Below are 15,859 nucleotides of genomic sequence, written 5' to 3' on the forward strand. Positions count from 1 at the left end.
CTGAGATATATTTGTTTAACACAGAACGTCTTATATCAATTTTTCTATTTTCTAATTGCTTTTCTGTATCATTTATTTCACCTTTATTATATCTTTTGGTAACATCACTTTTATATCCTTTTAATTGATTCCTTCGAGATTCAGCGTATTTAATGATTCGGGTTAATTTTGTTCTTTTACCTCTTTCACTAGGTATTTCTGATAAACTTTTATCAAGATCATCATAATTAATTACATTGAGATCATCTAAAATCATGTTTGCGGTATCTGAATCTTGTAGGCCATAATCAATGTCTTCTTCATAGTCATACTCTGGTGGTTCTTCAAATGAATCCAACATTTCACCGAATGATTGATCACCATCATAAGGCTTAACTTTTCGCACCACTGCTGGTGGTTCCTTATAAGCATAAGGTGGTGGTGATATTGGAATTTGTTTTTCATCATATGGTTCATATCCACGATCATCATCTAAAAGACCCTCTACATCCATATCTTCAAACGGATCCACTTCCGCGTAATAATCAATGTGTGGAGTTTTACCTTTTTTCTTTGATTTTTTTCTAATTGGAGGTGTATTCAAAATACTTTCAATAACTTCATCTAATTTACCAGTCACTGGTTCAAACATTTGTTTAAATAATGTCTGGTTTGTTTGTTGGTTGATGTTAGTTTTCTTAATAGCATCATGAACTCTATTGATTTGGTTTCCAAGATTAGTTTTACTTTTCGCTAACTTTTGCCATTTTTTAAGACTCATATATAATATAAGTATATATTATAATGAGAATACCTAATTACAATGTTGAAGATAACAATAATGTTAATTTCAAGCAGGCACATAAATTAATGCCAGATAGATGTTTTCGAATGCTTATTTGTGGTCCAAGTGGTTCTGGTAAAACTAATTTGCTTCTTGATATGATCTATAGACTTTTGTATTTCGATAAAATATATCTTTATGCTAAAAACCTTGAACAAACAAAATATCAACATATGATGCAAACATTTGAGCCTATTTCAGAAGAGGTGGGTTACCCAATTCTTGAAGTAAGCAATGATGAAATTATTCCTGTCACTGAAATGGATAATGAATCACAGAAAATTGTTATATTTGATGACTTTGTGTGTGAAAAGAAACAAAATCCACTGATTGAATATTTCATCAGAGGAAGACATAAGAACTGTTCAGTTATTTACTTAAGTCAGAGTTTCTATAAGACACCAAAGGATATAAGACTGAACTGCAGTCATTTTTGTATTTATGATTTTCCAAGCAAAAATGAAAGAAATATGATATGTAGAGAAACTGGAATTCCAAAAGATAGTTATCAAAAAGCAACACAAGAGCCTTATTCATTCGTATATCTTGATAAGATGAAAAAATTTACTTCAAAGAACTTTGATGAAAAAGTATAATGTAATAAATATATATAATGAGTTATTCAAATGGATTATTAAATTATAAATCATCTGGTAGTGGTACTTCAAGAGGTCAACGAGGATTACCAGGTGTAGGGTTTAAATTGACTGCTTCTGGTGATTATGACATGGAAAACAAACAACTTAAGAACTTGAAAAATCCAACCGATAATCAAGATGCTTGTACAAAAGCTTATACCGACGATCATCTTCATACTGATGGAACACGACCCATGTCAGGTAATCTTGATATGCAAAACAACAAGATTATTAATGTGGCTGATCCAACAAATAACACAGATGTAGTCAATTTACAAAAACTCAATTCTGTTGTTGTAAATAAAGCTAATAAAACTGATGTATTACTTTTAGATGGTTCTCAAGCAATGACTGGTAACCTTAACGTTGGAAATAAAAAAGTAATTAATTCAGCAGCACCAACAGCTAGAACTGATCTATGTAATAAATTGTACGTTGACACTGAATTAGCCAAGAAACATGATATTGGAAGCGTTGATTTAAGTAATTATCTTGATAAAACCAAAGGTGGTAATATTGAAAAAGCTTTGAATTTCACAAGTGTTAGTGGTACTGACAGGCAAATAAATGGTCTAAGCAATACACCATCTCAAACTTCATCAGCTGTGAATCAATATTATGTCACATCGGAACTTAATAAAAAGTTAGACACTACAACATTCAACAATGAGATAGTGAAAAAATCTGATTCGTCTACTGTCATGCTATTAAATGGTTCTCAAGCAATGACTGGTAACCTTAACGTTGGAAATAAACGAGTAATTAATTCAGCAGCACCCACAACTGGAACTGATTTATGTAATAAAACGTATGTTGACACTGAATTAGCCAAGAAACATGATATTGGAAGTGTTGATTTAAGTAATTATCTTGATAAAACCAAAGGTGGTAATATTGAAAAGGCTCTAAATTTCACAAGTGTTAGTGGTTTCGACAGACAAATAAATGGTCTAAGTAATACACCATCTCAAACTTCATCAGCTGTGAATCAATATTATGTCACATCTGAACTTAATAAAAAGTTAGACACTACAACATTCAACAATGAGATAGTGAAAAAATCTGATTCGTCTACTGTCATGCTATTAAATGGTTCTCAAGCAATGACTGGTAACCTTAACGTTGGAAATAAACGAGTAATTAATTCAGCAGCACCCACAACTGGAACTGATTTATGTAATAAAACGTATGTTGACACTGAATTAGCCAAGAAACATGATATTGGAAGTGTTGATTTAAGTAATTATCTTGATAAAACCAAAGGTGGTAATATTGAAAAAGCTTTAAATTTCACAAGTGTTAGTGGTTTCAACAGACAAATAACAGGCATTTCAGATCAACCAGCTAATGGAACCAGTGTTATTAATTTAAATAAGTTCAACACTGAACTCAATAAAAAGCCTGATGTGAGTGTTGTGGCGAATGGGTTGAGTGCAAAGCTTGATACAACAACATTTAACACAAATATAATAAAAAAGCCAGATTCAAATGCTGTTATGTTAAGAAATGGTTCTCAATCTATGACTGGTAATCTTAACCTTGGAAACAATAAAGCAATTAATTCAGCATCACCAACAACTGGAAGTGATCTTTGTAATAAAACATATGTAGACACATCTGTGAACGACCAATTATCTCATAGTATTAGTAACAAGTTAAATAATGATCTGGGTTATATCATGAATGGTGTTATAGGCAACGAATTTAGTGATGAAGACGATATCACTGGGAAATTAATGATTAACAAAGACTTTCATCACTTCAATAAAAAGGTAAAACCATTTGAACTAAAACTCGATTCATCAAAAGGTTATTATTCAAGCAGATTTGGAGTCAATATGTACAGTGCAGCAAAATCGGAATACACAGTTGTTTGTGAAATATGGTGGGAATCCAGTAAAATTGAATATAATTCAGTAACTCTGGCTGCTGCAAGTTCTGTTGAGACAATTACAAGACAACGATCAAATCGATTTTCAAATCATATTAAAAGCCTTGTTCATATGACTAAATGGAGCAATACAACACCAAATTATTTGATGTGGGATATTGTAGTTAAATTTAAACAAGGCCAGGCATATGACCAAAAATTAGATATATGGGTTGTAATCTATGGTTCGGAGGGATATCATAACGACATACCAGTTGAAGTTTATGATAGGTGGTATGCGTTGTTCGATAGCAAACTGTACATTTATCCAGAAGCAGTTTTGAATAAAGAACCAACAACGGCTAGGAACCCAGCGACCAAGACATATGTTGACAATGTTCAAACATCTTTGCAAACAAACATTGACACTAAAGCAAGTAAAACAGCATTAACAAATGCAACAAGAAAAAATTGGTATAGAGGCAAACTATCACATGATAATAATTCGAGAGTATATTTTTATGTGAATGGAACATCAGATCATAGCACCAACGTGTCTCAAAGCAGTAATGCTGATTTCACAGTGAATTCAAGCGATACTTCAAAACTAATTGTCAATAATGCTGGTTTGTATCTTGTCACATTCATCGATGGTGTGAAAAGTGCACATTTGTCACATCTCAAGTTCATTCTAGATAAACCATTCATGACTACTAGCGGTGATATTAATATTCAACTCCAAAACACTAAGCTTTATTTAATCACTTTCGCCAGAGTGTGGTGAGGGTCGCACAACAGAGCGAGGCTCCAAATTAAGTGCGCCCTATATCCCACCCATCCCACCCCAGGGGGAGGACATCCATCACACAGTAATCTCGTGTGTGGGAAATTAACGTCTCCTACCCCAACCCTGCAGGAGACGGGACCTCCATTTATTCGTCCCTATCCGAGAAGACTAGAATATCTAACCATTTCTTGATGTTATAGAAAGGTAGCAAATTCTTCTCAATTATTTTAAGACCCTGAGTGTTGGTCCGGCCGGGGCTCGAACCCTCGACCTCCCGCACAACAGTCCAGCGCTCTATCCATTGAGCTAACCGGGAGGCGGTTCTAAAGGTTCTTGGGTGACAAAGGTTCTTGGGTGACTAAAGGTTCTTGGGTGACAATAGCCAACACAGTAATGTTATATTTCCAAGCAAATACATCACTAAAAATACAGGCTGATAATAGTAATACACTTTTCGATGGAACAAACAACAGTTACATCATGTTAGCAAAACAAGATTAATATATCTAATATTTATATGACTGTGAAGAAAAAGGAAATATTCAATTGGAATCACATATCAAGCAAACTGACTGAAGACCAAATTGTAGAGTTAAAAACTTATCATAAGGTTTACCATCGTAAATGTTGGGCTTATAAAAAGTTAATGAAAAGATTCAAGAAAATCAAACTAATTGGTAACTCTCTATCTGTCATATTTGCAACAGGAAGTATTGCTTCTGCTGTAGCGACAGGAGGTATTTCAATAGTTGCAATATCAACAATCTCTGTTCTTATCCAAGGATTTATGGCTCATAAAAACCTAGATTTAAATATTCAGAATTGCACCTATGCTTACCAAAGTTATCAACATTTGTTAATAAGTATCAAAAATACCTTGAGAAGTGGTGAATTTGACATCGATTCATTACGACAAATGATGAGCTACATCGATGGTGTAGTTACTGATCTAGCCCCTGATGCAGATAAATTATTATTGAGTTATGATTCGAAATTTGTTGATTGAGGATTGAAACGATTTCGTCTCCGATGAGATTTAATATTTGAGCCCAATACTGTTCACATTGTTTAATAGTCTTTTTTGATTTTAAAGTTTTTATTTCATTTGGTGTTAAATTCATCATATGAATTAGTTTACCAATGATAAACTTTAATGATATCATTCTTTTTCTTGAACTGTTTATTTGTGATTGAACTTGTTCAATGAGATCAAATACTTTTATAATTTTGTCTATGTGGTTTTTATTTATTTGAATGCGGGTTTTATCACAAATATCATAAAAGTTATTTTTTACACAGTATTTTCTGTTATAGACTGATTTTCTGCTAAATTTGAACCAATTTTTATAGAAATCAATGAATTTGGTAGGATCTTTGAAATATTGGCTATGAACTTGTCCACAATTAATACAAACGAAGAAACCATTATCTAAACGAATACTTTGATTCACACAACATTTTTCTTCAATGGGCTTATTATTTTTCCGGATAACTTTATCACAGAAAGGACAGCAATATGTTTCCGCTTTTATTAAAGCATCATGAATTTCTTTATTACATTCCATATTTTGTTAACGTGAGTTTTCTTTAAGTGTATTTTTACCAAACTTGTGAATAATGAGGGTTGATGGTAATACAAAACAGTTTGATAGAGCTTCATTTTTCACTATTTTTGGTTTTATAGAGGGTGAAAATCAAGTCGTCCTCAGCCTACCGAAAATGAATCGCTGCGAGTCGGTTGAAGAATGATATAAATTGCTTTGGTAAAGCTTGATTTTTTACCATTTTTGGTGTTTTGGTCTGAGAGCCCCAAGTCCTATACTACTTATATTAAAACCCCCTTCTGGATGGAATGCTAATCCATCAAAGCAAGATTTACCCCCTAGCATGTTTTCAAAATATCCTTGATGGGTCACCATTACCCATTAATACTTCTGGGTGGAAAGAAGTACTTAATAATACTATCACCCAGCTCGCTAACCGTTTCGCTACTCTTTAGCACAAGTTGGAGTAATATATTGATATGGAGTTTTGAATTAGTTTGTATTAACCCATATTCACGTATTTCGCATAAATTATTATCAGGGACTTGAGTGACAACGAGCTGACTGACTTGCCACAAGACATTTTCAGAAACAACACCCACCTGGAGGCACTGTAAGCTGAGACTCTCTTCCTTAATATAATGATAGATAAAAGTATCTCCTTTATACATATATAACCAGCTTGTGACAATTTTACAGGATATTGGAAAACAACCAGCTACAGGACTTGCCACAAGACATTTTCAGTGCCAACACAAAGCTGAAGGCCCTGTAAGTTTCAACTTGTCTGGGTCACAAAATGATGCTTTTTTCTTATTATAATTACGCCTTATAAGAAGAACGAATAGCAATCTTGCTAAAAGATCCATGCGTATGACAGCTGTTCTTTATAATGTAAAATTTTTACATCCAAACCTTCACGTCATAATGTTTCTCTCCTTATACCCACAAAAAAGAATATAACTGTTACGATCACCGGGCACTGTTCTCAGGAGCAGAGCTACAGTACACGGGCTTCAATGCGAAATGCTTTTTTTTTTTTTAATTTTTATTTCCGTGGGTGAAAAAACCCTCAAAAGTAAAAGAAAAACTTTTAATAAAAACATCAGAATATTAAATGTTTGCTGAAATATTTCTTGCAAAATATTCACATGAGCACGACCACCCAGAACTAAGGAAGGAACAATAGTGCGGTATAACCCTTATTTTCCTCGTAACCCACCATCATGATAATGAGGATATTATAGCGTTCATGGCAAACAGTTATTGAAGATTTTCATTCCTAAATTTAACTGCTCCACGATCTCTCTTGAAATGAAAAAAAAAAAAAAAATTGCTCTTACAACATCAAGCTTACTGGCTGATATCATCGTGGAATTTGAGGAATATTGCTGTATGAGGTTGCAGTTCCTTCAAAATATTTCAGGGTGAGTTAATTTTTAATTATTTTTTGGTTTTTGCCTTGACGTATGTATTTTAACGATTCCTCATTAGGCTATTAGGAAAAAACCTGCTGAAGACGTTACCACAAGACATTTTCCGCAACAATACTCAGCTGGAGTTGCTGTAAGTTACCATCGTTTTACAATGATCTTATTTAATTTAGTCCATTTTCACTGCATTAAGTTTTGCAGTGGAAAAGGACTAGAAAGGAATATAGGAACCATTAACAGTATGAGAAAATTGAAAAAGGACGATTTTAGTGAGTCCTTGTTTCCTACACTGAATCGCGACATTGTTTAAACCGTGACCTTTACAGCAGACGAGTAATTGTAGCAGCTGAGATAAAGCGCGTCCTTAACAGCTGAGATCTAAGAGCAGCAAATTTAATTGATGAAAGAAAATTGGGATAAAGTTAAGACTGCATACATAATGTTTGTGCATATAATTGCGCTCGGATAAATGTGCTCAGGTGATACTCTTCGGGAGTGATAAGCCGTGTTGTGTTTCATTATTTAAAGTCTTTCTGAGTAAACCTTGTTGATCCCGAATTTTTATATTCGGCTGCCGATGGATGTCAATAGAAAAAGGAAAAATAAAGATAATAAGAAAGACAAAAGGAAGATAATATTTGTTACCTCCAGTCATAATATTTGTTACCTCTAATCATCAAGCCCCGGACCACTATCTGTTGGATAGAGTTTGATCCCTTGGATAGCGTTATTTGCTTCTTGAACAACTGGGTACAGTTCTCTCCCTGGCATTTTTAAAGGTTGCAGACTATGACATTTTAGTGCAGATGCAGCAGACTATTGAGAATTTATCGCTATTTTTCGACAGTTTCTCGGAAGGAAACCAGTTTAAAGACTTGCCACAAGAAGTTTTCAATGCCAACACCAAGCTGGTCTGGCTGTAAGTTTGTTATTTTAAACCAAAGACCTAATGATCGTCGGACATTTGTTTTAGATCGACCTAGAAATTCTTACGTTTAGCTTATTTCTTTTATTTCTTTTTAATCACTCGAAGATATTAGCTTACAGCTACTTTTAAATTCGAGGTAAATAAAGTTTATGTATGTATGTATGTATGCATGTGTGTATGTATGAATGTATGAATGTATGTATGTATGAATGTTTGTATTTATGATGTATGTATGTATGTATGTATGTATGTATGTATGTGGTATCAAGCATTCTGTGGGACAACAGTCATGGGTGACAGAACGAAGGAGGAAAGGCATATGGAAAGGATGCATGATTAGTTGTTTCCAGTGCGTAAAATTCAAAACCTAAATGTTTCCCATGTTATTTTAATTCAGAATATTGCTCGTCATCTTATGTTAGGCCTCAATATAAAAAACTGGCAAGAAGACAGACTTCTTGGACAGCATGAGTTTTTAGGCCCTCAATTTAGAACATGAGATAAAAACAGCGGTTTCTAGCATACATTATACTTTTCCTGAGCTTAGTTGACGAGCGCAATGTAGTTTAAACCACTTCCTGTCATCTCTGGTAGGTTTCTTTGGAACAATCAGTTGAAGAAATTGCACTCTTAGATCCCCGGCTCGCTCCATACAATACGAAAAAAAGTTTTTGAAGGAAATTTATCAAAGAAAACTTGCTGGAGTAGAATTTCGGATTCCGTTGAGCCATTCTAGTTTTCTTGAATAAGTTTTTCCGTGATGAGTTTCCTTGCTCAAAAACTGTATCGTCTGTGTATAATATGGAAAAAAATCAAGCAAACCATACAAAAGCATTGATTTCCGCAGTGCGATAAATCGAACATAAGTACAGTGCAGTACTCATTAATTTATCCATTTTTACAAATTTGTAGTATAAATGCCAAGATACCAGCTCCTAGCACTTGTGATCCTCAACTCGCGGGGTAATAAAAAAGAGCTTTTGGGGAGGATATTATCATTGAATGTTCAAAGTGAGTTAAAGGAACAAGGAGCAAACTAAGAAACGAGATCCCTTTTTCGAAGCTCTCAATAGAGCTGTCTTGCATTCCTCTCCAGAAATCTGCCATACTTATGGTGCGAAGAAAAGCGCATGAAAGGTGCTTATTTTCGATGAATAGACCTTTTTGAATGTCATACGAGGATGAGGACAAGAAGAAAATTCGTGGTCTACCACCACACCTCTTCGCCAAATTTGTATAGTTTATAAACGATGGTTACGAATATTCTTTAAAAATTGAAAACCCCCTGATGAGTGAGCAATGTCAGTACCTTCCGACAAAAATAGTTAAATAAAACCCTTGTTTGAACCAATGAACATAATCGCGAAAATATACTAATTTGCACGCACTTATACTGATTTGCTGGCCAGAACTTTTATTCCCGATGAAGCTGTGATCAAGGGTCCAGATCTCTTGAAATCTCGATACAAGGCACTCGATGTACTTTTACGGAGACTTTGCAATGCTGTGAACACCCAGCGATTCTCTTCATTCTCTTGTGGACAACTTCCTCACAAAGACAAAATAATGCGTCATAACTTTCCTGCGTCCTTACCCGTCCACCGCGTGAGAGTTCGAAATCACAGATCATATGTCACTAACCATAATACAAGCAAATTATGCTTCATAAAACCTGATCAGAAGACAAACTTGAACAAGCCGGTTCTATTTTGACCATCACTTTTAAACTCTTAAACAAATTACGTTTACAGAGTATTGATTTGATATCTTGACCATTCCTACATGGCAATATAAACTGGAACTTAGCGTTTTCATTTGCGCCGCTCAAGTAAACACGCTGTATATCATTTTAAATAAAACTACTGAGACATTTTGTGATATCATTTCAAATTTTCCCACTGTTAGGATTTGGCGGTAACCAACCTTTAGCATCCCCTACAATTAATGTCATTTGGCCTTTTATGAGAGCTACACCACATTGACTCCTTACATGAATTTCTGGGTAGCTCATTAACCTTGACTAGTTATTCATATGGAACATCGAGAAGAAAACATCGAGACTTAAACGAAATTACTCTGTTAGCGGTTATGTTTCAGGACCTATCCTATCCCATCACCATCTTAACTAAATGGGATGTTTTACTGCCCTGAGAAAAGCCATAACAAAACACGTGTGAAATTACGATAATTTATAAGGTGTGTTTGATATCGTCGATCAGCTGCTGACACATCACTCGCCTTTCGCTCCTATCTGTCAAGTGTGATGAATGAATGGCAAAGCGTTTACCATTCTTTATTGGATGTATTATTTTCTAATAAGCCGGCAACACATATAACAGAACGGCTCTCACTAAAACAGATATTTTAGTGCAAATAACAGGGCCTCGATCTATCGATGTTCGGTCGCCATCAGAGGCGATAAAAATTTGGCTTCAGGTAACTGAAGAAGATTAATCGATCTCTCTATCAATATAAATATCGCCACCGTCAATCGCAACATAATAGTGTGGCACTCCATAATTTTGCTGAGAGAGAATTTGGTTTTTAACCATAATTCTCACTCGTATGTTGCACTTCTAACGACTGCTGAATTCCAAAAACGAGACGAAACGTAACAAAGGCTGCGCGTGTCGCAACTAGTGGGTGGGACTACTTAACAGTACGTCTTCAAAGACAAGTAAACAGGCATTAGGTACTAGGAACATTTTCTAATTTAAAACATTTTACATCAATTAACATTGTACGATAATGTAAGTTTGTATTCTTTGGCGCATAACTTCAACACGCAAGCTAAACTAAATAACAAAGATTCTCTAGGTCCTGCCTGCACCAAATCAAAAAACGTAGAAAGTACAAGTTTGACAAGTCCACACGAAATCAAAGGGAAAACCAATTAAAAAGGTTACTTACTCAGCTTTTATATGCGCTTGCGTGATACTTAAATGATCGACTACAAAAGCAATAAAAACAAAAGTAAACATTGTAACTACGTTCGTAATAAAGACAATTATTGACTTATCAACATGGGCCTTTGTTTGATATCCTTCATACTCATACTCTTCGCCAGCTGACCTGTTTTTACAATGCAATGCAAAGATCATCCCATTTGTTAGGACTCTTACAAAGCGAGAAAAGATAAAATGGGGAGGAAAATAGTTAGAGAACATTCTATGCGCATGAATGAATGAATGAATGAATTCCTTATTTATATTGCGCCCTTTCTATACAATATTCAAAGGCGCAGTACCCCCCAATCAATTTCATAAACACTACACAACGATAGACCACAACATCGTGCACTACTCTTTTCGAACATTGTGTGGGTTCTTTAACGTCCCACATTTTTTTTTCACATAACTATACCTACATGCCGTAGGTATAGTTAACCTCTGCTTGCGATTGTTGTATAACTTTAAAAAATAATAATTTCGTTTTCCATGAGAGATTTTGAGAAACCGAAAATTTTTATTGATGATCTTTAAAGAGTCGAGTTTATGATATTTAAGAATAAATATAGCGTTGATATCTTGATGCAGCGACTGCGAAGTCATTTCTGAAGCACAACTGAACGGGGCGACATTCTCGAGTCAGGTTATTACCGGTATTTTTGCTACAGTGCATCAATTCCAAGCCTAAAACACTGCAGCAAATCTTCACCTCTAAAGTTTCACTATACCGAGACTAGATCTACTCAATGTAGACATGAGCACTAAGTCCTTGCATTTTTGGTCGACAAAGTTTGTCGCCGACGTCCGTAAAGATACAACCAACAACAGCAGAGTCAACTAAGCCTCAGAGATTCCTTGATTTCTTTCTGTTAAATTCTCGTTCTATTAGGAAAAAAGCTCTTCTGATCAAGGGTTATGTTGTTGAACATGATATCGATCTGCTTGCAGTTACTGAAACCTGGCTTGATCCAGGTGACAAAAATATATATCATGTAAGAGAAATATGTCCAACAGGCTATGGCTTCCATCATATTTTAAGAGCTGATTCAAATGGTGGAGGTCTGGGACTGCTAGTTAAAAAATCTCTGCAAATTGAGAAACAGAATCTGACCGAAGTCAAGTCTTTTGAATACATGGATGTATTAGTGAAATATTGAAATGCCTGTATGAGACTTCTTAATGTTTACAGGCCTCCGCCATCTAAACAGAATGGTTTAAGAAAATGATTTCTTTGATGAATTTAGTTCTCTGCTGGAATGCTTGGCAATTACTTCCTACAAGCTTCTGATAGCTGGTGACTTTAATTTTCATGCGAATAAGCCACCGGAGACTTGCGCAAAGAAGTTTCTTCGCATGCTAAATGGGTTTACTCTGGAACAACATGTCAGTGAAGCTATCCACAAGAACGATAACACTCTAGATCTACTTATTACTCGTTCAGGTGATAACTTTATACTTGATGTCCGCATTATACCTGGTTTAATCGACCTTAAAATATTTGATCATTATGCTATCTATTCACAAGTAAAGCTAAAAAAGCCATTTTTTAACCGGAAGGAAACTTAGGGCAGTAAACATCGAGGCCCTGCAAGCCGATATCATGTCGTCAGCTCTCCTTTCAGATTATTCTGATATGGATCTTTTGCCTCTTGTAGATATTTTTAAAACAACGTTGACTACTCTCCTTTATATGCATGCATCGATTAAGAAGCGTACAATTACCTTTAGACCTTACGCTCCCTGGTATAATGACTCTATCGATGATGAGAAGAGAAAACGTCGGAAGCTAGAGCGACGATGGCGTAAGTCGAGCCTTGGCACTAACAAACAGCTGTATATCGCTCAATGTGGTATAGTCAATGACATGATAAGAGAAGCAAAATCCATTCACTACTCTTCTATTATTGCTGAAAACAAAGGAAATCAGAAAGCTCTTTCCAAACTATTGGTCAGTTACTTCAAAGGAAACAAGAACCCTGCTTCTCTACATCAAAATTGAGCGAACAACTTGCTAATTAATCTGTTGTATTTTTTCTTGAGAAGATATCTAAGATATGGTGCAGTCTGTCTCATGACTGAGAATCCATAATTAACCCACTACCTGACCTCTTCTGCTGTCAATCTGAACTTACAGATCCTCGTACTGTAACTACCAATGACATCAGAAAATATTTAGTCTCATCTGGCGTTAAGACCTGTAATCTATACCCTCTACCATCCATCTTACTAAGAGAATGCCTAGATACATTGCTACCTGTCATCACAAGAATTGTTAACCTGTCACTAACAATAGGAAACGTCCCGCGCCACTTTAAAGAAGCAAGGGTGAGACCCAAGCTAAAAAAGGACTCTCTCGACCATCAACTGTTGACCATCAACTGATTTTCCCAAATCAGGCATTTTCAGTAACAACATCCTGCTGAGATGGCTGTAAGTAAGGAACCTGTCTTACTTGTGTAAGGAACGCGTCAAATCCATCTCGCACTGGTGAGAATACTTCAGATCCGAGCAACGATGTACTATCACCGAATAAAAACAGGCACAAGGTTGAAATTTTCCAATGCAAATGTAATGGAAGGCAGGTGAAGGAGATTGATGGTTCACATGCACTCTTGGACTCCTAGCTCGCTCTATTTAACATAAAAAAAAGGTATTGTAGAAAATTTATCAAAGAAAACTTGCTGGAGAGAATTTCGGATTCCGTAGACCCATCCTGGTTTTCTTGAATAAGTTTTTTCCGTGATAAGTTTCCTTGCTCAAAATTTGTATTGTATGCTTATTAAAAGAAATCAAGCCAACCATAGAAATACATTGATCTCCAGACGCAGTGCAATAAATCGAAAATGAGTACGGTCCAGTACAAATTAATTTATCCCTTTATGTAAATTTGTGGTATTAAAGTCAAAGCACTAGCTCTTAGCACTCATAATCCTCAACTCGCGGGAAAAAAATAGCTTTAGGAGAGGATATTATCATGCAGAAAATCGATTCTTTTTTTACTGAATGTTCGAAGTGAACTGAAAAGACAAGAAGTAAACTTCTCAAACTCATTGATAATTCATGACGTTATATCAGCTATTCGTTCAACGTCAAAGTATTGGGTGTCCCAGAGCTGTCTGACTCGGAGTGTGCAGCCGATACTAGTTTATTGTGTGTACGATTATTTAATGCAATGGGTACGTCTGTTTCTAAACAAGACATCTACATTGCACACCGCGTCCCTCTTCGTGATTCATGGAGAGGAGGTCCGAGACCAATTATCTGTAAGTTTACGCGACGGTTGGTAAGAAGTGAGGTTATGATCTTGAGCAAGGAGGCCAACAAGATCAGCGCGGCTGTTATCGGTTTTGATGAAGATCGGATTATGTCAAACGCCAGGGTGGTTGAGCATCTAACTCCCAGATTACAGAAACTTTTTGTGGATGCAAAAGCTTTCAAAAAACAATATCGATACGCATCCTACTGGGTAAAAAATGGATCCATACTTCTCCGCAAGACGGCTGATTCTCACCCTTTTAGAGTCAAGAGTCAGCGGATGACCGCTGACCAAGAGTCAAGATCATCTTGCCAACTTAACGCGACAAGAACAGATCAGGCGGAAACCTTCTTCTGAGATAAGTCATGCTTAATAACTCTGTTTTATTTACTTTATCATTTTTCGCTTTGTCATTGTTAAATCAAGTTAAAGAGCATGAAAGCTTGCTCCGTGAATTTCCCTACTTTGGTTAAAACATAACTCTCTACCATGGGCAATTCAATAATCTTTTCCAGTTAAACGATCTCCCAACTAAAAAGTATTTGGAAGCTAAAAGCTAAACCCCTTGCGACTCTTATAAATATTTCAATTGAGAGAGGTTTCTTCCCCTCTAAATTGAAGCACGCTGTAATTATCCCCGTTTTTAAAGGTGGGGATGAAACTTACCCTAGCAATTATCGGCTAATTTCTCTTCTTTCAGTCTTTAATAGAATCATTGAAAAGCTTATGTATAATCGCCTAAAACAATGTATGCACAAACATAATATATTTTACAATTATCAATATGGATTTCGTGAAAGATGCTCAACAGAACATGGTATCTTAGACATTGTCAATAGAATTCAACTCAATATGGACAAGGGCATATTTTCGTGTGGGGTCTTTATTGATCTGCAAAAGGCATTCGATACTGTCGATCATTATATCCTATTACGTAAGCTGGCTCATTACGGAATTCGTGGTATAATCAATGATTGGTTCTGTTCATACTTAAATGGAAGATCCCAAACCACTCAGATCGGTACCTATATTTCTGAAAAAGAAAAAACCTCTTGTGGAGTGCCACAGGGTTCTGTTTTGGGTCATTTATTGTTTCTGATTTATATTAATGATATTTACAAGGCTTCAAACAAACTAGGATTCTACCTATTCGCTGATGATACAAAACCTGTTATATGCTGATAAGAATTTAAAATAACTTGAATCTGTTGTAAACGGGGAGCTACTTAATGTCTGTGACTGGCTAAGCGCTAATAAACTCTTCATAAATATAAAGAAAACTAATTTTGTTATCTCTCATCCATACCAAAAACGCTTAAGTTATGAAGTTAAACTTAATATATATGACAACCAAAGTAATATACTGATAAGTATAGAACGTAAATCATATGTTAAGTACTTATGGGTACTAATGGCTAGTAATCTCTGTTGGAAATATCATATATCAGCCACATCGCGTCAAAGATCAGTAGTCATATAGGTATAATATCTAGATTAAGGCATTTCACTCCCTTCGTGACTCTGCTTAATATATATAGATCTCTTATTCTTCCATATATCTCTTATGGCCTTACTGCTTGGGGACAGGTAGCCAAAACGCACCTAAACAAGATACTCCATCTTCAAAAATGG

General features: G+C 35.4%; 2 protein-coding genes across 2 annotated transcripts in view; one reads left to right on the top strand and one right to left on the bottom strand.

The window, feature by feature from the left end:
* The window catches only part of LOC148739746 (uncharacterized), a 47,698-nt gene extending 39,588 nt beyond the window's left edge, over positions 1-8,110 (top strand). The window contains exons 7-10 of the mRNA XM_088750055.1: positions 6,204-6,275; positions 6,362-6,433; positions 7,157-7,228; positions 7,943-8,110. Of these exons, the coding sequence (XP_088606181.1) occupies positions 6,204-6,275; positions 6,362-6,433; positions 7,157-7,228; positions 7,943-8,018 (292 nt within the window). The 3' untranslated portion in view covers positions 8,019-8,110. The remainder of the gene's footprint in view (positions 1-6,203; positions 6,276-6,361; positions 6,434-7,156; positions 7,229-7,942) is intronic.
* The window catches only part of LOC148739741 (NAD-dependent protein deacetylase Sirt6-like), a 170,772-nt gene that overhangs the window by 75,425 nt on the left and 79,488 nt on the right, over positions 1-15,859 (bottom strand). The window lies entirely within an intron of this gene.

This window comes from Stylophora pistillata, chromosome 2 (genome assembly GCF_964205215.1).
Source record: "Stylophora pistillata chromosome 2, jaStyPist1.2, whole genome shotgun sequence".
NCBI classification, from domain to species: domain Eukaryota; kingdom Metazoa; phylum Cnidaria; class Anthozoa; order Scleractinia; family Pocilloporidae; genus Stylophora; species Stylophora pistillata.